The sequence below is a fragment of the Girardinichthys multiradiatus genome, chromosome 20, assembly GCF_021462225.1.
Source record: "Girardinichthys multiradiatus isolate DD_20200921_A chromosome 20, DD_fGirMul_XY1, whole genome shotgun sequence".
NCBI classification, from domain to species: domain Eukaryota; kingdom Metazoa; phylum Chordata; class Actinopteri; order Cyprinodontiformes; family Goodeidae; genus Girardinichthys; species Girardinichthys multiradiatus.
Genome location: NC_061812.1, coordinates 10225718 through 10246022, shown reverse-complemented (window position 1 = coordinate 10246022; position 20305 = coordinate 10225718). Strand labels below are relative to the sequence as shown.

Below are 20305 nucleotides of genomic sequence, written 5' to 3'. Positions count from 1 at the left end.
GATGAACAGGGGAGGGTGGCTATTTATTTGCTGACCAATCACCGCGCAGTAGTTCTTAAGGTCCCTGCGGACAGCAGTTGCTCGTTGCTCTCAACACTTGTTTCAAACCTGCTAACCGGGTTGCGCCTTCGCCTACTGGTAACTGTGACAGAGCCTTGGAGAGTAGGTCACTGCTTAGAAGACTGCAGCCATGGGTCATCGGCGGACTCTCGGAGTAGATTATGATAAACCCACCAGCATAGTGTGCGTGGTCGGCTCTGAACTCAACGTCAACCTAGACAGGTAGGTTTATCTGTGCAGCCTACACTGGGGCGCTCTGTTTATCAAAGATCCGGTGTTTGAATACATTTCAGAAAGGCTAATAATTTTCTGTTTGAATATGACAGAGGCTATTGGAAATTTATGTTAGACAATAAAACAAAATATAGTTTTTTAGTAAATTCAGCCTCATTGTAGGTCGACTTTTTGTGTTAACCTGTTAAACGTATAAACATAGTGCCAAAATGGATTTAAACTTTAGATTGAGCCCTTTTTATTATGCAAAAACATGAGCGGCGTTTTTAGATGCAGAACAGGCCTTCAGTTTTCACTTTGAGAGGCGCTAAAAGTTTCAACAAAAACTTCTTAAACTTACTTTTTTTACTATTGACTGAATGATTGTCACGTTAGTTACACAACTGTATTGTTATAGTAGAGTTATCGCAAAATAAGGAAGTCATCGTTAAATCACTGAATGACAGTTGTATCTTAGAAGCAGAAATTATGTGTATTTTTCTTTACTTTGGACACTTTCTTTACTTTGGACGGTACGGACACAACAGTCCTCTTTTGTTGGAGCCAACAGAAAAGACTTTGTCTTTCTCCGTTGAAATGGGCCTACGTTCTGAGTAATGCCAGCATACTCTGCATAACAACCAGCTAGATTACTGATGGGACTGCCACATGGCATTGTCTGGCCAGGGCTCTAAGTGTTTCAAATGCAACTCAATACCATCTTATACCAGAACTCTAGGCACATGACACTTGTTGATGTTTTGCTTACTGGAAAGTGACTTATTACTGCCTTTGCATGACCAATGAGTAATTATACTCATGGTCTGGGCAATTTCCACTTTCAAAGTCAGACTATTTTTATCTCAGGATAAGGTTTTTTTTTTTTACAGTAACTTTCATGTCTTTGAGGTGGTGAATGTTTAAACTCACATATCTTTGCTGTGATTCTTATAATCTCCACATCCTAATTTTACTGACTCAACTGTACACAGGCCACAAGGTGTAAATAGCACAGATTCCACTATATTTAGAACATCTTAAGTAATAGGCTGGCTTTTATGTAGTCAGAATAATTATATGCACAGTTGTAGAAGTAGAAAAAGAAGGGTGAAACTCCTGGTTTAAGCATATAAATTCCTCTATCAGAGAATTGATAAGTATGTGCATGTTTAGAAGAACTTTGACACTGGGTCATAAAAATCTATTATGGTATTAAACTAGAGCTAATATTAAACAAAAACAAATATTGAATCTTTTTATGGTTCAAATGAATTCAGAGTTGAAAACCGTTTACCTGTCTTTTAAAACGTCCCAAACTGAAGTAAGTGATAAACGTAAACACTAATATAAACTGGTAGTTCTTATAACATGGGAGTTTTAGGTGGTTTCTGTATGTAGGCATGATTTCACCGGACACTCATGCATCAGGTGATATAGTTGATTGTACAGTAACAGTGTTGCTTCTTATGTCACTTTTATGTCACTTTTTTAAATAAAACATAATTTCTTAAGATTGGTTTACTTTTTAAGCCAGCGAAGGTTTAAAATAACCTCATTATGACCTCTGCTGCCAATTTGGTTTGTGATCTGGGCCCGTATTCACAAAGAATCCTAAGACTAAAAGTAGCTCCTAGTGATGAGATTTTAAGAATTTTTTTTTGAATTTAAAGATTTTTCTTAGAATTTTATTTTGGTAAGATAAAGTTATTCACTAATCCTTAAGAGAGCTCCTAAAGTGAACAAATGTTAAGAGTAATGAGGAGGACTTTTTAATGAGCCTAAGAGTGTCTTAAGCAGAGAAGATGGCGGAAAGACCGAGAGAAAGATATTCTTTGAACGATGACAGTGAAGTAATAAAACGATACTGGCTCGATTGTGCGGGGATCCACACCCTAAACTCTTGAGTAAATGAGAACATAAGCTTCTATAACAATCATACAGTTATTATTATAGAGATAAGGTGCACCTCTAATGAGGTAATATTAGGAAGGATAAATGAGTAATAGAAACAATAATGAATACCCGTGAATAAAGAGTGAAACAATGTACAAATATAGTACAGACAGATTTCAGCATTATTTACAGACTGTAAAATACGCTAGACAAGATGAAGTACAATCTAAGCACTATATACGCAGAAGGAAGATGTAAAGGAGGTGAATAAGTATTTGTTGTATCTTACATGATAATACCCACTTGTCTGCAGAGAAGTTCGCTTGTGTGCTGCAATCTCCTTTGTAGCTCTTAATTGCAGCAGGCACCAGTGCTGCTCACATTGCAGGCTGGTGCAGAAAGCAGAGGGAACGACACATTGGTCTGCTCGAGACCATTGGTCTGGTGTGCCTGTTTCAACACTCTTCACCAGGTGTGCCAACAGCAGGCACTGCTCCTTTGTCCATTTCGGTTTACTCCACCTTTTTTCCCATTTTGTTTTGGTTTTTTTGCCAAATCAACCTGATTCATACAAGAAATCACTCACAGTAAAATGGTGACAGGTGAGTGTCTACATAAATATTAAATAGATGAAGTAGGAAAATGACCAGCCTGGCGAGTAAAGATAGCAATAAGCAAATCAGAATACCGTCAGTGTTCATCCTAAGTAATGTTTATGTAACCCTGTCCATGTCAGATGGCACCTCGCTACTTCCGAAGACTCTGCGTTGTGTTCTAAGGGTTGTTGTCGGAGTGTGGGTGGAGGTGAGAATCAGGCACGGGTTGTCAAAGTCGTGGTTGAGACCGTTAAGTTTATTCGGCACACTTCCAAACCTTCCGAGGCATAAACAAACACTGAGTATCAACATACCTCACATTAAAGCAGTTTCCCAAATACAGTATATATATATAAAAAAAAAACCTATACAGAATCAAATACTCAGTCATTAAACTAAAAAGAGATTATCGAGGTAATTAAGTCACGCGCATAACCCGGTAAGTGTATTCAATGGAACGAATGACTAGCAAGCTTGCAGCTTGTATAAAACAGTCTTAAACACTCAAAACCGTCAGGCATTTGCAAACATCTCACTAACTCCCACAGCTTCCATCCTCTTTTGATCTTTTGTCAAATGTCCTCAGTTTCCACTATTTGTGACTCACAGGAAAATCTCCTTGGGGGATGCCGATTCCTTGGCAAGTTCCTTCTCAGAGCACTGGGTCCAGGGGCCGAAGTGATACCCCCATCCGTTACATGTTCCGTCCTTCCTTCAGATTTTCTGTCTGGCATATGCACTCCTTCCATTCCAGGCTGTTCAACCTGCTTATTTGTCGTCTCACCTGCAATTTCCTCCACATTTTCCTCCAACTCATCGGGTTCCAAGTCCTCCATTCCCTGTATGGTCACCCCACAGGCTTGTCTTGTCATATCCTCTGTGTCCTCCATTATCTCCTCTTCTGCTGTGTCAGCTTCAATCTCCCCTGCTGTCACCACCTCTGCCTGCTCTACTGGGAGAAACATACATTGGGTCAGAAGGTTCTGGTGGACCACCCTCTCAGTATCACTGTTTTCTGTCCACACCACATACACAAGTATGTCTGGTTGCTTTTTCACCACAATGTATGGCTGAGGCTCCCACTTGTTGCCTAGTTTTTGCCGTCCCTCCACATGGTAGTAGTATTTCTTTCTGCTGACTTTTGGCCTGGTGAGAGGTTTGGTTTGCTTGGGCATACGCCTGTCATAGACAGTCATGCAGTCTCTGAACATATTCATTGTATTCACCTGGTTCATTAGAGCCCAAAGATGAGGTCAACTGGGAGTCTAGGATGTCTGCTGAACATCAAGAAGTATGGCAAATACCTGGTAGAGTTATGGCGTGAACAGTTGTATGTATGGGTCATTGCATCTAAATGCTTTACCTGCCGCATCTAAATGGTTTACTTGAGGCTGGTGTGGTCTGGGCTGAGGAGTTCTCCGAATCTTCCATGGACTGTTCTGCACTCAGTTTGAGCTTTCTGGACACCCGCAGAGGGCATGATTGCAGGGTCTCGTTGACGTCCTGCTTTGACATATGCCAAAGGGCATCAGCATTAGCATTGTTCTGTCCTCTCCGGTACTGGATATCAAAGTCAAAAGCAGCCAAATGGGACACCCACCGTTCCCCCGTGGCATCCAACTTTGCAGAGCTCATGATGTGCTTGAGGGGGTTGTTGTCTGTCTGGACTGAGAATCTACGACCATAGAGATGGTCATAGAATTTGTCAGTTATCGCCCACTTCAGGGCAAGGAACTCCAGCTCGTGGGTGGAATACCTCGTGTTTGCTGGACTCAGCCCTCGGTTGGCGTAAGATATGGCTCTCTGTGCCATCTTGAACCTGGACCAGGACAGCACCTAGCCCTTCCCCTGAGGCTTCTGTCTGTAGGACAAACGGTAGGTTGTAGTTCGGGTAACCCAGCACCGGAGTGGTCGTGAGTCTGCGTTTTAAGGTCAGGAATGCATCCTCACATTCACCTGTCCGTAAGAAGGGTGGGTCAGGTGCCAAGCCTTTTTTTTCCCCCCTTCTTTTCTTCACTCTTGGGTCACCACCTGTGAGCCGGTATAAGGGAGCCGCCAAGAAAGAGTACCCACTGACATACCGCCTGTTGTAGCTAGAAAACCCCAGAAATTGCAGGACCTCCCTGCGGTTTGTTGGCCTGGTCCAGTCTTTGATTCTACGAATCTTCTCTGGGTCAGTCCGGATTCCCTCAGCAGATACCAGGTGACCCAGGTACTGCACTTCTTTTCTCATCAGCTGGCATTTAAAGGTTTAAGCTTCAGTCCATGCTCCCGAAGTCGATCGAACAACAGCTGCAGTCTGTTGAGATGTTCATCAAAGGTTTTAGAAAAGATGATTAGGTCATCCAGATAGATAAGGAGGTGGGTGAAATTCAGGTCTCCAAAACAGCAAATCATGAGTCTCTGGAAGGTTGATGGAGCATTCTGTAACCCAAAAGGCATTTGATTGGCCTCAAACAGACCCATCGGTGTGCTGAATGCTGTTTTGTGCTTGTCAAAGGTCCGCCACCTCCACCTGCCAATAACCTGATGTGAGGTCAAGCGTGGAGAAGAACCTGGCCTGCCCCAGTGAGCCTCTTCTATTCTTGGCAGGGGAAATGCATCTCTTGTGCTGCAGGAGTTCAATTTACAGTAGTCGATACACCACCGTAGCGAGCCATCCTTTTTTGTCACAGCCACCACAGGTGAAGTGTAAGGACTCTTACTGGGCCTTATGACCCCTGCTGCCTCCATCTCGATCAACATCTTCCTGACATCTTGCCACTGTGATGGGGGAGCCGGAATGGCTTAGAATTCACCAGTGGAATTTTGTGTTGCACAGTCTTTGTGACCATAATCCATAGGATGGTGGGAGAACACATCAACATTCTTATCCACCAGCTCTTTAAGAACGGAGCGCTGGTGTTCATCCTCAACTGCAGCTTCGCTTAAATCCACACCACAACTTGATATTACCTGAGTCAGACTCAGACATGTCTCTTTGGACCTGCTTCCATGGCTTTTGCCCTGCTTTTTGTCTGAGAAGTCCAGAACACCATCCACTAGGGACACATTGGCTAGGTGGATGTGTGGCTTGATGTAACTAGATGTTGAGACAGGTTCATCACTTTCACAGGGGTGCATCCCCCTTTCACATCAGCGAGGACCTTGGCGACCAGGAAGTCTTGAGGAAGCTGCAGGGAGCGTTGACCTTCAATCAGTGCAGTGTATGTCTTTCTCCGTGGGCCAGCTGTCACCTTGCACATTAGATCCATTTCTTTTTCCCCAGGGATGTGTATTTTGTGACCTGTATACACAGCCGGACCCACCCTGTCCTCCACATTATAATGTCCTGTATCGCCCACCTCCAAAAGAGAGGTGTACCATTGTGGATGGCTCTCTCCGACATGCTGGAGAAATTGTTGGACATAAGCTGCTTGGAGATGGGCCCTGGAGGCACGGAGAACGTTAGTTCCTATCAGCAGAGGGACAGACAGGCGATATTCCGAGTCCTCGACCACAATAGCTGGCACATTCTTAAACTCTTTTTTTCCAACACTTTCAAGTTAATGCAGAGAACACCTTTGTGGGTTACATTCTGACCAGCTGCACCTTCTATTGGTATCGAAGAGGGCTGTAACCTCTGTTTCTGAAGGATAGGGTGGCTTCACCAGTAGCTGTGGGTAATACTGGTGATTTGAGAGCCAGAGTCAATGAGTGCTCTGCACTTCATTCCATTGATTTCCACCTCACCTTTGTTTCTAGGACCCACTAATAGGGTGTTTTCTCCTCCATCAGTTGTCTTTATGTCTCGTGGATGGGGGTCTGGCTGCTCGCCCATGGTTGCCCCGGTGACCACGGGCTCTACCCGTTTGATTACCTAACTTAATGTGTAATTGATCTAATGTATACAACTGTGTATATATATATATTTGTTTATATATATATATATTTTATACCTCTTCATCATTAAGACCCCTTAAAAACTGCCAGGTGAGTTTGCCATCCCGGTCTGGGAATGGCTTGCCTCCACTTTGGCTATCTTCTACCGCTCTCAAATTTGCTTCAAGCGATATCGAGCAGGTAGATTCTTCTGGTCTCTGGCTCCATTCGTAGAAGTCAGCCAGTGGGTCTAGAGAGCTCTGTGTGTCGCCATACTCAGCCCTCAGTTCTTCAAAAGCCATCTCAGGGGTTTGGTCATAAAGGGGTAGGTTCAGAACTAATTTCCTGGCCTCACCACTCAGATGACGCACCACAGTGGAAAACCGCAGGTGTGGTGGGAGCTCTATTGCTTCCAGGAGATATTGCATGTCCCGAATCCAATCATCCACCAGCACGCCAGTCAGAGGTGGAGCAGCATAGTGATCTCTATAGGGTGACAGAATTGGGGGTGCAGGGGTGTGCTGTGCGTCCACACCTCCATCATGCGGCTGAGGTGCGGTACTGTAGCTGCTGGTCATGAACCCCAGTGGATTGGTTGGTTAGTTTTGGCCTCACTGCTGGCTGTTGGTTTTTAACACCAGATGTTGCTCCTCCTCCAGGTAGGTGCGTGTACCACCCCTGGGGAGTTAAGTCTGTGGCTCTGTAGAAGTTCAGGGGTAAGGTGAGCATTATTTAGAGAAGCAGGCAAAAGGCTTTGTTAACTTTGGAGAAGCTGTAGAAAATCACAGATAGAGGACTCTTCTGACAGTACAACTATGAGTTGTGCACTCCACCAATCTGGTTGCAATGGAAAGTGTCAAGATTATTTATAAAAATGCATAACAGGTTTCCTCTACTGTTTGCCAGAAGCCATGACACACAGCAAACATTTAGAAGAAGGTGATCTGGTCAAACGAGATACAGTTCTACTTATGGGCCTGCATGCAAAATGCTATGTGTAGTGGAAAATGAACACAATCTCTGTATTAGCTATAACACCTAAAATCAAAATGTGTTGTTCTGGTTTTCAGGAGTGCCCCTCCTGGTTCCAAGTTCTTCTCTGTGAAGTGCACTGCCAATGTTCAATACAACATAAGCCCTCCACCTGCGGAGACATCCCACCTGTCTCCTATACTCCTCACTGGAAACTCAGTGCTTCTCATCAGCATTAGCCATGCCAGTCAGTCCGAAGAGAATGAAAAGGTAATTTGGACAGCCATGAAAATTAAGAGCTTCAGGTTTGATAAAATACACGTTTATTGTTTAAGTTCATGTAAAAAAAAATAAAGCACATCAATTTTCTTGAAAGAAGAATTAATTTCAATCCCACCATGCCCTTTAGCAGATCTAGCTTCAGTTAATGGTAGTTTAATTTTAATTCATAGCCTTTAAATTATTTCATACCGATTGAGATCATAGACTCTTGCTATCATTGCAACATTCTCAAATATTTTACAGCTTTTGCTATTAAACTATTATCCTTTAATTGACACATACTTGGCATACTTGCTTTTTTATAAGCTGTCTGTCTGCTACTATGGGAAGAACAAAGAGGTCTTGGGGACAGCAATTCTGTACCTGACAGCCATTGGTAAGTTTTATTTCATTAAACAACATAAAGAAATTTGCAACTAAATTATTTGATTTTAATCAATTATTGTTTGAAAATAGATTAAAGTCTAAACATTATTCTGTACTGGAACAGGGAGCAGTGAAACAATAGCTGCACTGTGTTTGAGCCTTCTGAGTGAAAGGATAAGGTAATGCAAAAGCAGTATGCGATAAACGTGTCTGTCCCACAGAGATCTCTCTTGATGTGGATGCTGACAGAGATGGTATTGTGGAGAAGAACAACCCAGACAAGGTAAAACCTGAAACGTTGATTACAGTAACACTACCCACTTGTCCATAAGAATTCTTGTCAGGAAATAAATTACCGTGGTACCTATTGATGAGTTAAGGGTGTTAAGGTGCTTTTCTTTGTACAAGCTTGAACATGCTGAGGAAGGAACGGTTATATTTTTTCACCTCTGCATGGTCTTTTTTTATTCTCCACATTTTGTTTTGAATTCAGCTGTCCAACTTTTGCTGTCCAAAAATGTTTTTTGCTCTACATTCCACACTGTATTCTCTCAATTCACCGTCAGGAAGTAGTTCTAATTTCAAGATGCCATCACCTAGCATTTGCAAGCTGGACTTTGTCACCTCATTTACATCTGTTTAATTTTCTCCTGTTATCTCTGCTAGCCAAAACTGTGTTTTATTCTGGCCAAACCCTTAAAAAAACTGCTGTTAATTATCAGAGTGCAAAATAAGTATGTATAGCAATCTATAGCAAGAAAATCTAAAGCAAGTGAAAGAGATACATTATCATTAACAGGTTCCCACAGAGGTGGGCATATGTGTATGGTGGCTTGAACTGTGCACAGACAAACCTTCATACATACATAAAAACACAGCAGTCACCAAACTCTTACCTTTAAGGGTCATGACTTGAGTTCTTTCGCTGACATCTTTCATTTAGTCCCAGATAGAACATTGTTTAATAGCATCAGGGAAAGTGGCACATAGTTAGTTTGTCATGAAAAAAACTGCATTTTCAGGTTCACAGTTCAACAAAATAACACCACTTATGGACACATGTTCTTGCATAAAGTTGATTCCTTGTGTTAAAAAAACACAAATTCTAAGGTAGTTTTACAGAATTGCTGTGTAGACATCTCAGCAGACTCTCTTTGCCATTTTTGGTCTGTTGAAAATCTCTTAGGAATCCTGGAAATGGGGTCCTAATGGGCACGGAGCTATCCTTCTGGTTAACTGTGACTCAGAAAAGTTCTACAACAAGAAACCAGACTGTGAGGAGGCCCGCATCTCCAAAGTGACAGGTAAAATATCAGTGCAGAGCAGTATTTTTCACTTAATTTTTTTCCACTGTGTAATAATTGCTTTTTTTGATAAATGGGTAATTTTTGCATTCTCTGATGCAAGTTTTAGTGTTGCAGATCTGTGTATTTGAAACAGTTTTAAGGTTTTAGAAGACAGCCTAAAGAGGAAATATTACAATATCTGTGCTTTGTATTGTATCTAAAGTTAGGACTTATAGTTATTATATTACGGTACCTAAAATATAATCAAAGGCTTAAATTTAACAATAAATGAAGTCATTTTTTATCCCAGCTAAAAAAGTTACTGTTAACCATTTTTTCTCAGCCAGAATCGATCAGTTCCAATTTTTATTCATTATTGCCAGAAGTGACACTCTGAGAATAAAAAGATCTGCAACAATTGCTATTGTTGGATTAAATTGTTTTGGAATACGGTAGTAATCGTGAACTTGGGGGTTTGTGGAGAAGTTTGTGACAGAAATTGAGACCGAGTGCTCCTAGTTAGCTGGGAGTTACTTTATGCAGCAACTGTGTTGTAATAATCTGAGCCAGTGCAATGCAAGACTTGAAACAAGATTATTTCTAAAAGATGATTACATGTTGCTAAGTTGGAGACAACAAAAATCAAACGTCTTTGCATTTTGTCTTTAGAGCTAAAACCTTACAGTCTGAGGACCAAAACTGCAAGTCATGTTTAATACTTGAGGGAGAAGTAAATTGTGTGAGGTGTATTTTTTTTGTTTTTAATACAGATCTTAAGGACATGTCGCTCATGGTGCTGCGGACCAGAGGCCCTGCCCAACTCCCAAAAGGCTATAAACTCACCATGCACATCTCTCAGGGAGATGCAGAGGGTGTTCGAGTTTTTAGAGCTGAATCCCCTGATGTGGTTAAGAACAGCCTGCGTGAGTAAAAACGAGGGTTTAAAAAAAACATAAATGACAACAGATGATGTAATGCAGGTGCAATTCAGCTAGTGTCCTTTGGCTGCAGTGGTTTATAGTTTAAGTTAATCACTCATTAGGCACATGTATTTTTCTAAGTCAAGCAGCTGGTAGTGATTATTAATATTTCTGCTTCTGCAGGGAAAATATTTAGTGCCTTTGTCAAGGACTTTCCACTGGTGCTTAGCAGTGAGGTGCTGTCCAAGGAAGTGCCTTACCTTGGAGGCTCAGCAGAGATGAACTTTTATGTGGAAGGCCTGAGGTTTCCTGACAAGGACTTTGATGGGCTCATAACCATCAGCCTCAGCTTACTGGAGCCAATCCGTGAGGTTGCACTTTTTCCTTTTATTTTTATTTTACAACAACAAATTACATTGCATTTATTGTGATTTTATGTAATAGACTCCATAGACCCATCACTACTGTAAAGTGGAAGGAAAATGGTGTACAATGATTTATTTATTTTACAAATGTGTGAAAACTGTGGGATGCATTTATGTTAAGCCCCTTGATACTTTGTAGGACAAAGGTTCATTACAGCTGGAGCTGTTAGTCCTTCAGGAAGCTTTGCACATCTTTGACTGGGCCATTCTAACACATAAACATTCTTTGATTTTAAACCATTCAATTGTAGCTCTGGTTGTGTGTTTAGTATAATTGTCCTGCTAGAAAGGTGTGTTTTATGTGGGTCAGAAAGTACATTTTAGTCTCATATCACTAGAATACCTTCTTCCACATGTTTGCATTTCCCCTACATGCCTCGTGGCTTTCTATCGGATCCCCCTATTTTCTTTTTTTTTTTTTCCAGCAACTTTCTTCTTGCTACTTTTCCATAAAAGTCAGATTTGTGGAGTCCATGACCAATAGTTGTCCAGTTGACAGATTTCTCACCTGTGCTGTGGATCTCTGCAGCTCCTCCAGAGATACATTAGCTGCCTCTCTAATTAATGCTCTCCTTGCCCAGCCTGTCAGTTTATGTGGATGACGGTATGGTGTCGGTATGTTTGCAGTTGTGCCGTACTCATTTTATTCTCTGATAACGGACTGAATGGCGCTCTGGGATATTGCTTTGTAACCTAATCAGGCTTTAAAATTCTCCACAACATCATTCCTGACCTGTGTTCCTTGGTCTTCGTAATGCTATTTGTTTACTGATGTTGTCTGACAAACCTGCTGAGGCCTTAACAGAACAGTTGTATGTATACTAAATTGTTTTCTAAAGGGAATTCCTGAGACGCCCATTTTCACCGACAAAGTGGTGTTTAGAGTGTCGCCATGGATCATGACACCCAACACCCTCCAGCCTGTGGAGGTGTTTGTCTGCAGGTAAAAGTTAGCTAATGAATAACAAAGATGTTTGTGAAATGTAAATATTTTAGCAGGTTGCATCACATCTTCCTCTTTTAGTTTTCTTGCAGCTGCTGATGCAGTGTATGCCTGACTGTTAACTTATGTCTTAACTTATATCTATTTTTCTAATAATCTATCACGTTTTTGTTCGACATCAAGTAATCAACTGTTACAACATTTTAGAATGCCAAAAGTCATAATTTCAAAATGTAAAAGCTATTTCTTAACAACAAAACACATGTCTGTCTGTGGTTTCAGTACATCTGATAACTACCAGTTCCTCAAAGGAATGAGGAACCTTGTTACAAAGAGTGGGTCCAAGCTGAAAATCTGCCATGAGTATATGAACAGAGGAGACCGCTGGATGCAAGTAAGAACACGTAATGAGTCCAAATCCGAAACATTTTCGCTTGACATACCTCAAGCATTTTCTTTACTTGATTTTCATGAACATTTTCCTACAATTGTCTGCTTTTGTATTAATAATTTCATTACGTTTATTAGTGCTTTTTGACTAACGTATAGTTTGATATGTGAGGGATTTAGACAGCATTAACAAAACAGAGGAAACCAGTCATCTGTAAAAAACTGAAGCACAAGAAGGAAGATTAAATATCTGTTTTTCAGGATGAACTGGAATTTGGTTACATTGATTCACCCCATCACAGTTTTCCTGTGGTTCTGGATTCCCCTAGAGATGGAACTCTTGATGACTTTCCCTATGATGAACTTCTGGTAAGAGTCTCTGTTTACAGAAACGAAATGCTTTGGAAAATGTTTAACATCTTATCACATCCGTAGCCACTTAATAGGTCTCCAGGGCATCTTGACTATCTTGATGTTTTCTGTTTTGAACATCAGAGATCATCAGTAGACAGTTTGATTTTTGTAAAGCTTTCAATTCGTTCAAAAAATATAAATGATCACCACCAGCAGTTAAGCTAATTGCGATTGTATTTGTATCGGTGCCAAATATTGAAATATGTATTATTTGTGACACGATAACGTAATGTAGAAAGGAGTTTGAAGATCTACACGCTTGTTAGCTTGTAATAAAGGCTGCAGTAAATCAAATGTAAACTGTGCAGATGATGATCAAATGCCACTCTTATGGAGCTTAGGTAAATCTCAGAACTGTGTACAGGAAAAATGTTATTTCTCATAGGAAGGCATAGTTTGTATTTTTTAGGATATAATACCCAAATAATTACAGTCATAGTTTGTATATTTGTTAAATTATTGTAACTAATACATTTCTGAGAACCCAAGTATGTTATATTTAATAACTGTACAGTATTTTCTTGTGTTGCTAATCTGCCCTTACTGTACAGTCTGTTATTTCTTATTTTTTGTTATTCCTAAATTTGTGTGAATCTGCATACTTCCCTTTGTGACCTTGCTGCTGGGACACCTGAATTTCCCCACTGAGGGACAATAAAGGATATTTCCATTTCTAAATTCAGCTAATTTGCCATTTGTAGAAAAATTGTCTTGCCTTGGTCGAGCAGCTCTTTAAACCGATTTTCATCCTCAGGGGCCTGACTTTGGGTATGTGACCAGGGTGGCTCACAGAAAAGATGTGAGCAGTCTGGACTCATTCGGTAACCTGGAGGTTAGCCCTCCTGTCACGGTGAATGGAAAAAAATACCCTCTGGGCAGAATCCTCATTGGGGTTGCCTTCCCAACGTAAGTAACAGCACCACAGAACAGTTTTAAGGCTAGGTAGGTTATTAAGCAAATTATAAAAGGGCAAGTCTTAGTTCGTGGCTTATTTTGCTTCATTTTCTTCCCAGGGTTCTGTCTGGATAAAAAGGCTTTAGATGAAATCAGATTCTTAATTTTGAGGCACAGTCCTTTTTGGGCTCACGGGTTGATCCTCTTTTTTAATGCAGTTGATCAGTTGGGCTGTGTCTCTGTTCCTTTTCCATCCAAGCTTATTTTCTCCATCCGAATTTGTTCGCTGGTCTTCTGCAAGGAAACAACACCGTTTCTGCTCTCATCATTGTTTTTATAGCGCTTGATGCCTTCACCGGTCAGGCCCTTATTAGGCTTCTTAGTTATTGCGCAACCTATTCAGCTCAGCTTCTTGATTATTGCTCAATACTTTAGTCATGGTTATTGTGACCTACTGATTCTGCTTCTCAGCCTTGGAGATGCTAATAATAGCTACGCTGGTCTGTAGTCATATCCTCCCGTTGCTGTCAGCATGCAGCTGGCTCTCGTCACTCCTTGTCACCCTACAGTTCTTTCCCTAATCTGCTCAGTTTTAAACTTTACACAGTATTACACATTTCATTCTTCAGCTTCCAGCATTTACTTTAAAACACAGTTGCAAAACCATCACTTCATTCTCTTTATTCATGCTTTAATGTTATATTTCTTTCATATATAGCTGATTGAGAATGTCAAACTTGAATGTTTTTCCTCTAATTCTCAGTTCTTATCCACATTTCAATCATACATCTTTTAACTTGTTAATCAAAGACTACTAATTTTATTCAATACATGTGAAAGAATATAAAATCATCATACATAATTTCTTTGGATATACTTTATATTTTTGCAAAAGATAAGACAGATAACATGTGGCAGATAATACGTGGCTCCACACAGGCCTCTCCAGTCTCTCAGCTCCAGAATATGAGAACATGCTTGTTTCACTCCTCACTGCTTCAACTGTGTGTTTTAATAATTATTGCATGGATTACAAATAAGGATATAAGGATATTTATTGTAACTTTTATGGAGTTAACTGTGAGCAGTTACTAAATGTTGCATGGATTACATGGAAAGATCTCACCTTATTTTGACAGTTCTGACTTGTTTTCAGATTTCTCTCTATGATCTTTATGCGCCTGTTAAACTATTGCATATCTGATTCGTGTTTAGTGTCATATGACTATATGGAACTTTAAGTAAATAACGCTCCAGCTTTTCTTTTCTACACATTTGATAATGAAGCATATATAATTTAACCTTCACCTCAACCAGGCTGAAACACCTTTCTTTTTACATAAAAATGTCTGTCGTAAATGTTAGACTACAACATTCACGCACATCCACACCCTCTTCGGAGGAATAAAAAGAGTATGTGTCAATAGTTATTTTTCTCTTTCTTTCTATAAGGGCAATGGAGGGACGAAACATGACCAAAGTGGTTCAAGACTTCTTGTGGGCTCAGAAGGTTCAGGAGCCTGTTGCCTTGTTTTCTGACTGGCTCTTGGTTGGCCATATCGATGAATTCATGAGTTTTGTTCCTGCTCCTGACAGAAAGGTAGACATGCTACTTAAAAAGAACAAACGGATGACAAGAAAATATATAAATAGTGTTTATACTGCTGTCTGCCAGAAAAGCTATGCTTCATCCTGTCATCAGTTTTAGAAGTCTCTGAAACTCTGAGATTAAAGAAATATTTTGTGTTAATGAAGATGGTTGTATAAATACTGCTGTGTAATACTTCTGTTCAAACTTTATAGATGATGAAACCCATAGTTGCAAAATGCTTACCGCTGCATACAGATCCATCAGATGTACTGTCCCTGGGGTTCCAGAGTTCAGATTCTTCCTTTAATTTGCCACCATTATTGGTTCATGCTACAAAGCCCTTACTTTCACTGAGGGATTGTGTGAGCCCTCCGGATACGAGAACACGTGTTATCTTTGTCTTTTGTGTGCCTGCTTACAGGGCTTTCGACTGCTGCTGGCCAGCCCAGATGTGGGCTACAAAATATTCAGAAGACTCCACAATGACGGACATGGACAAGCCAAGATGTTTGACGGTACATTTGGCCTGTTGATAGCTGATACCTTAAAACAATGATGGGAAATATTAAGAACTTACAGAACTCAAAAGTGCAATTCTTTCAAAAGGTTTGAATGATGAAAAGCCAGTGACAGTGGATGAGATCCTGAGTGATGAAAATCTGCGAGCTGAAAATAACTATGTACAGGTGAGTGGGAATGTAAGCTGCATACTGGGGCTCTCGAAACTAAACGCATCCCTGTTAAAGTACAAGTTTTTTTTTAATGTTTGTATTGAAGACCTTCTGATTCAGTTTCTGCATTCAGTCTGCTTTTGATCACACCCACCATAAATTACAGTAAATCTGATGAATCTGAAATAAATTTCAGCTGTCCTTGTACCTAGTACGACAGCTGCAGGAATTTATAAACAAGTTTTTTTTTAAGCTATGATGGTCACCAATACAACACTGACCATCAGTGAAAGGACACCATGCCCATATTGAAACATGGTGATGGCAGCATCATGCTCTGGGGTGGCTTTCTATAGATGGAAATGAGGTTGAAGTTCATTTATTTGGGTAGACTCATTTATTTAAAACATTATTATTATTTACAGTAGATTCACAGTTGTAAGTATGATTTATGAGGCTGTTTACATTGTGCTAAACATGAAACATAATGCAATTATACTGTTCACATCTGTTCATTATGCCCCATAGTGAGCATCAAATAATATTATCTTCAAATAAAATTCTCTTTTTTGCCACCTGCTTGTAACAGAGCTGCATTGACTGGAACAGGGATGTATTGAAGAGAGAGCTGGGCCTGGATGATGATGACATTATTGACCTGCCAGTTCTTTTCAAGATGAAGTGGTTGAACAGAGTTGTGGCCTACTACCCTGATATGGTTTGTTTTAATTATTCATTTTGTTTTTATGTTAAAATGCACAGGTGGAGCTACTGTGTTGTGAAAAGATATTTGTCCCTTTACAATTTCTTCTTTTTAACAAACGAAGACTTAATTTACTAATTGTAAAATATCCAAACCAGCATTGCCCTATGAAAAGAGGTAATTCCCCCCTAATCTTAGATTGGCTGGACTGATAATTTACAATGACAATAGTTTTCATCTGATCTTGAATTTCTTGTGTTGCTGTTTGACATATTTTAGCCTGTTTGGTGTTGCAAGAAGGTTCTGTTTAATATGTTTTGATCCTACAGTTCTGGGTGTAACACTTGGGTTTGACGAAATTTAACCCAGTTTTTCAAAAAAACATATTTAATCCCTGTTAGTTCACGATTTGACCAAGGGTAACATTTACTTTTTTACATACTATAAAAATAAGCTAATTCCATGGCTTGTGAAATTACTTTCAGGTCAACATGATTGTTTTGGGGAAAAATCTTGGCATTCCAAAACCATTTGGCCCCAAGGTGAATGGACGCTGTGTCCTCGAGGCAGAGATGTGCTCCCTGATGGAGGCTCTGGGCCTCAACTGTACGTTTATTGACGACTTTGCCACCTACCACAAACTGCTGGGAGAGGTGCATTGTGGTTCCAATGTCCGTAGAAAGCCATTTGACTTCAAATGGTGGAACCTTGAGCTGTGAGTTAAAAACTGAAACTGAGAGAAATTAAAGTAGCAAGGGATTCAGTTCTGGTTGTTTTTGTAGTGATGGCATCTGCCAATATTAATGTCTAACTTGTATTCTTCTTTGTATCATTGCTTTAATCAAATCAAACAATCAAATGTGCAGTGAAAGCATCTCACTGCAACTCTGGTGTGGTTTTAAAAGAGTACACAGCAATCAGCTAAATTACACAGCATTCATGCTTTTCCTGTCAATCTCTTATATCTGTGATGTAAATTTACAACCAGAGATCCATAACTAGATTCCACCTTTAAGGCTAAAATCGACCATGCACGAAAGCAGTGTAGGTTAGCCAATCAAATGTTAGGGTCTATTTCAAGGGTTCTACCTACAGTCCTTAAGTACCAGTGTCCCCTAATATTTTGATGCATCCCTGCTCCAACACACCTGAATCAAAAGGCTGATTTACCTTTCTGGTCTATCAGCAGGCTTTGCAGGGCCTGGTTATTAACCATTCATTCGAGGACTGGAGTTTGTACCCCAGGTCTGTTTAATGAGTTGAGGTGTCAGTTTAAATCATTTCATGATTGTGGCACATGAAAGATGAAATTAGTACTGAAATGGTTATATATGATTTTTGCAAAGGCCTATAATAACATTTTAATGATTTAAATAAATACTGAAACAGTAGAACATCAGTTACTTCATGGTTGGTTCTTCTCTTATCAGATATATTCTGAATTCTATCATTCTTTGCATAGTAACAACCATCATTTATTGGAAATAAATCAGTCTAGGGATAGTGGTGTTTATATTCATATTTAATAAACCTTTTTTTAAATGTAATTTACAAAAAAAGATGAAAAGCAATATTTACAAACGAGTCTTTTTTTAAGGGTTTAAGCAAACCGTTGACAAAAACAGAAGTACAATCATCTGAATTAAGCACAGCAAAAGTTTTCTCCCAGTGTTAAAGTTGCTGATAGACACTGGTATGGAGTGCAAACACATGTAGATTGAAGGTACCACATAGTAATGTGCAATAATAACATAGAGCCACAAGAGGGTAGACTTTATCTACTCATGTCTTTTTAATAGCCAACATTGTTTTTTTTTCTCTAAAAATCCATCGAAAGGAAAGTTTTGCATTACATCTTATAGGTTTCTCATTTATTTTTCTGTGCCACTTTATTTTGTCACTATAAAGAGCTTCAATGAATACCATTTACACTTTTGGGGAGGTCTGTCTTTGCATCAGTGTCTTAAACTTTTTTTTTTTTTTTACTTTGTATGCAATATAAATGTTGTCAACTGCTAAATACATAATAAATATCTTCTGTGAATTTACTGAAATAAAATGAGTCAACATGTCTCTCCCTTCATTTTTAATAAACCAATTTCTATTTAGTTTTACATTCATCTGGCAACACGGTGCCTGTAAATATGACCCTCCCTCTAAGCAGCTCCTGTGACAATTTAAAAGGCAATTTTAAGACAGGTCACAGTGTGATCGATTCTCAACAAACCAACGCTTTTCAAAAAGGTCAGTATTTTTAAAATAACGGTAAATGTAGTGCTTATAGGTCAGTTATTTCTATATACAGTATTACACTTTACAAATCAAAACAGAAACTCTGACATTTGGCTCCCTATTGGCCATGTGCGCTGCATCTAGAGATGTTGGCTGGTTTAGGATAAGACACAGATCACAAGGACAACCCCTCTATGTAAAGCATTGTGTTGGTGTGCAGAGTAGAAAGAGGGTTTTGGCAAGCAAAGTTTCACCATGCACAGTACTGTTGAATACACACTTGTACACAGACATCAACAGGTGGTGTGTAACAAAGAGCATCGGAACAGTCCTAACATGTGGATCGAAAAGGATCTTTACTTTTTTCTTACAATTTCGCTGTAGGTCTAACTTTATGGTGTATAAAACGAGGGCAAGGACGTTTACAGAGCCATTAGCAACAGCGTCAACCTCCTGCAGAAAACAAATATGCCAACATCTTTGTACAGCACAACAAATATCCACAGCAGAGAACCTCCAAAACAAATATCATGAAAACAGAACTTGGGCTGACATAAAGCCACACTCACTTGGTACATCAACGTTACACTTATGTACATTGTCACAGTGGGATGTGAATTAGACATTGAAAAAACATACAGTGTCCCTCTTAGACATTTTTCTGCCTGTTAATATAAGACAAAGATAACCTGGGTAAATATATAAAGCAATTCTTAAATTATGATTTAATTTTAGGGGAAAAAGCTATCCAAACCAGCTGCCATTTTGTTAAATCACAATTTAACAGTGATTGTCCCATTTTTGATTCAGGTTTACCAGCCACACCTAGACCCAATTACTCCCATAAAATAACCTGAATAAAAACATACTGACAACATTAAGTAGGCCTAAAGGTCTCAAAAAGTAACACATCATTCCCCAATATAAAAATAATTCAAGAACAGATGAGACACCAAGTTATTAACATCTATGCCAGGAAAGGGCTACAAAGCCATTTCTAAGGCTTTGGGATTTCAGCAAACCAAAGTGAGAACCATTATTCACAAATGGAGAAAACATGGAACAGAGTGATGAAAGTAGAGTACTTAGGCTCTGCAGCAGGACAGTGATGATAAGCACACAATTCCCTTTCTGAATGGCATATAGAAACAACTATCCAGATTCTGGAGTGACCTAGTCAGAGTCTGAACTTAAATTTATTTCAGATGGGGTGGCATGTCCCTAAACAGGCCGCTTACAGGTCCTTCTCAAAATATTAGCATATTGTGATAAAGTTCATTATTTTCCATAATGTCATGATGAAAATTTAACATTCATATATTTTAGATTCATTGCACACTAACTGAAATATTTCAGGTCTTTTATTGTCTTAATACAGATGATTTTGGCATACAGCTCATGAAAACCCAAAATTCCTATCTCACAAAATTAGCATATCATTAAAAGGGTCTCTAAACGAGCTATGAACCTAATCATCTGAATCAACGAGTTAACTCTAAACACCTGCAAAAGATTCCTGAGGCCTTTAAAATTCCCAGCCTGGTTCATCACTCAAAACCCCAATCATGGGTAAGACTGCCGACCTGACTGCTG

The 20305-nt window shown here is 39.6% G+C and overlaps 1 protein-coding gene across 1 annotated transcript; it reads left to right on the top strand.

Moving 5' to 3' along the window:
- On the top strand, positions 1 to 18552 carry LOC124856828 (protein-arginine deiminase type-2-like). Its single transcript, XM_047347713.1, has 16 exons — positions 1 to 282; positions 7694 to 7865; positions 8184 to 8253; positions 8465 to 8526; positions 9430 to 9547; positions 10300 to 10452; positions 10633 to 10820; positions 11714 to 11817; positions 12100 to 12211; positions 12469 to 12576; positions 13376 to 13527; positions 14968 to 15115; positions 15528 to 15621; positions 15713 to 15792; positions 16367 to 16495; positions 16966 to 18552. Exons 1-16 carry the CDS (start codon positions 191 to 193, stop codon positions 17197 to 17199), a joined length of 2016 nt encoding a protein of 671 aa, XP_047203669.1. The 5' UTR covers positions 1 to 190; the 3' UTR covers positions 17200 to 18552.
- The last annotated feature ends 1753 nt before the right edge of the window (positions 18553 to 20305 follow it).